A 1,915-nucleotide genomic window follows, 5' to 3' on the forward strand; every position below is an offset into this window, starting at 1 on the left:
GCCCACCTCACCTTCTCCCCCGCCCTTCCCTGCAGCCAAGTACCCGGCCATCAAGGCCCTGATGCGGCCGGACCCCTACCTCAAGTGGACGGTAACGGCAATGGTGCTGGCGCAGCTGCTGGCCTGCTGGCTGGCGCAGGGGCTGGCGTGGCGCTGGCTCTTCTTCTGGGCCTACGCCTTCGGGGGCTGCGTGAACCACTCGCTGACGCTGGCCATCCACGACATCTCGCACAACACCGCCTTCGGCACGGGCCGCCCTTCCCGCAACCGCTGGTTTGCCATCTTCGCCAACCTGCCCGTGGGCTTGCCCTACGCCGCCAGCTTCAAGAAGTACCACGTGGACCACCACCGCTACCTGGGTGGCGACGGGCTGGACGTGGACGTGCCCACGTACTTCGAGGGCCGGCTCTTCTGCACGCCGGCCCGCAAGCTGCTCTGGCTGGCCCTGCAGCCATTCTTCTACACTCTGCGGCCGCTCTGCGTGCACCCCAAGGCCATGACCCGCATGGAGCTGTGCAACGCCCTGGTGCAGCTGGCGGCCGACGCTACCATCTATGCCCTCTGGGGGCTCAAGCCCGTGGTCTACCTGCTGGCCAGCTCCCTGCTGGGTCTGGGCCTGCACCCCATCTCGGGCCACTTTGTGGCTGAGCACTACATGTTCCTCAAGGGCCACGAGACCTACTCCTACTACGGGCCCCTCAACTGGATCACCTTCAATGTGGGCTACCACATGGAACATCATGACTTCCCCAGCATCCCCAGCTGCAACCTGCCCCTGGTAGGCGGGGTCAGGCCGCTGCCCGGATGTGTTGGGGGGTGAGGCGTGGGGGGTGAGGCGGGGAGGCTGGGGAGGGCTTTGGGCTGCACTGTGGCCTCTTTTTCTCTCCTGCTGATGGCCACGTTCTCCCTTGTGGTCCCCAGGGCAGGAGCAAAGGCCACGAGGCACACGGAGTGCCTGACTGGAGAACAAGGAGGTGAATTCAGGGTGGGCAGGGGCTCGAGGGGCATGTTACAGTTCAGGCCTCTTGGTTTAACGAGAGCCTGTTTGAGCACAGCGCTGACGGTCACGGGCGGGCTGTGTGTCTTGGGCCCACCCGCTGGCCCTCTCTGTGCCTCAGAGGGTGCGGCAGTAGCACTGGTGTGGGTGAAGCAACTGCCTTTTGACCCTGTCCCTCCCTGTTCTTGTCCCTGCCCTGTGACCCTCCAGGGCCCCCTCATGGCACAGAGGACAGAGAGCCTTGCCCTTTGTGACCCAAGGGGTCTGGCCTGAGCTGTCTCAGAGTGAAGCCTCCGGCCTGGGCTGGTGCCTGCGTCCTGGGAGACCTGGGGTTGGAGAATGTCTAAAGGAGCAAGAGGGGGCAGGCGGGGGCCTTCCGCTCTGCTGCTGGCTGGTTAGAGCAGAGGTGCGGTGCCCAGGGAGGCTGGAGGTTGCTGTGCCGGGAATAGTGAGTGTGCGGAGTCTGTGTGTGTGTGTGTCCCTGTGTGTTCACGTGGTTAGGTGTGCCTGTATGTACATGCATGTCTGGGTGTGCCTGTTCACCCACCCACGTGTGTCTGAGTGTGTGTGAGCACTGGTCTGGGTGTGCAGGTGTCCGTACCGTGCCCACCCAGTAACTCCTCCACAGCACCGAGGTCCTGCTCTGTGCTGAGCACTGTCTCATGGGTGCCTCACCACAAGCCCATGTGACATTTCAAGGTCATCATGCCCATTTCATAGATGAGAAGGCAGAGGCTCAGGTTGGGGGGTGGTTCCCTGCTCCCAGGAAGCAGCAGAGCCAGACTCTTGACCCAAGATGCCAACAGGAGCATCTGGTGTCAGCTGTGACCCTTTACTCCTCCCAAGCAAAGTCAAAGGCTCCCAGCTCCCACCTTTCGGGTCCCCTCATCCCCCGGAGGGTGCCCTCCTCCCCCCTCC

At 63.4% G+C, this 1,915-nt stretch overlaps 1 protein-coding gene across 3 annotated transcripts in view; it reads left to right on the forward strand.

Moving 5' to 3' along the window:
- Positions 1-1,915, forward strand: part of DEGS2 (delta(4)-desaturase, sphingolipid 2) — a 50,196-nt gene that overhangs the window by 47,214 nt on the left and 1,067 nt on the right. For 2 of the 3 annotated variants that reach the window (XM_010851366.1, XM_010851364.1), the window contains one exon: positions 36-778. In XM_010851366.1, the coding sequence (XP_010849668.1) occupies positions 62-778 (717 nt within the window). In that variant the 5' untranslated portion in view covers positions 36-61. Of the gene's footprint in view, positions 1-35; positions 779-921; positions 1,910-1,915 lie in introns of those variants that run through there. The other variant, XM_010851365.1, reaches the window with a different exon arrangement.

The sequence above is a fragment of the Bison bison genome, unplaced genomic scaffold (genome assembly GCF_000754665.1).
Source record: "Bison bison bison isolate TAMUID 2011002044 unplaced genomic scaffold, Bison_UMD1.0 scf7180017864302, whole genome shotgun sequence".
Lineage (NCBI taxonomy): Eukaryota > Metazoa > Chordata > Mammalia > Artiodactyla > Bovidae > Bison > Bison bison.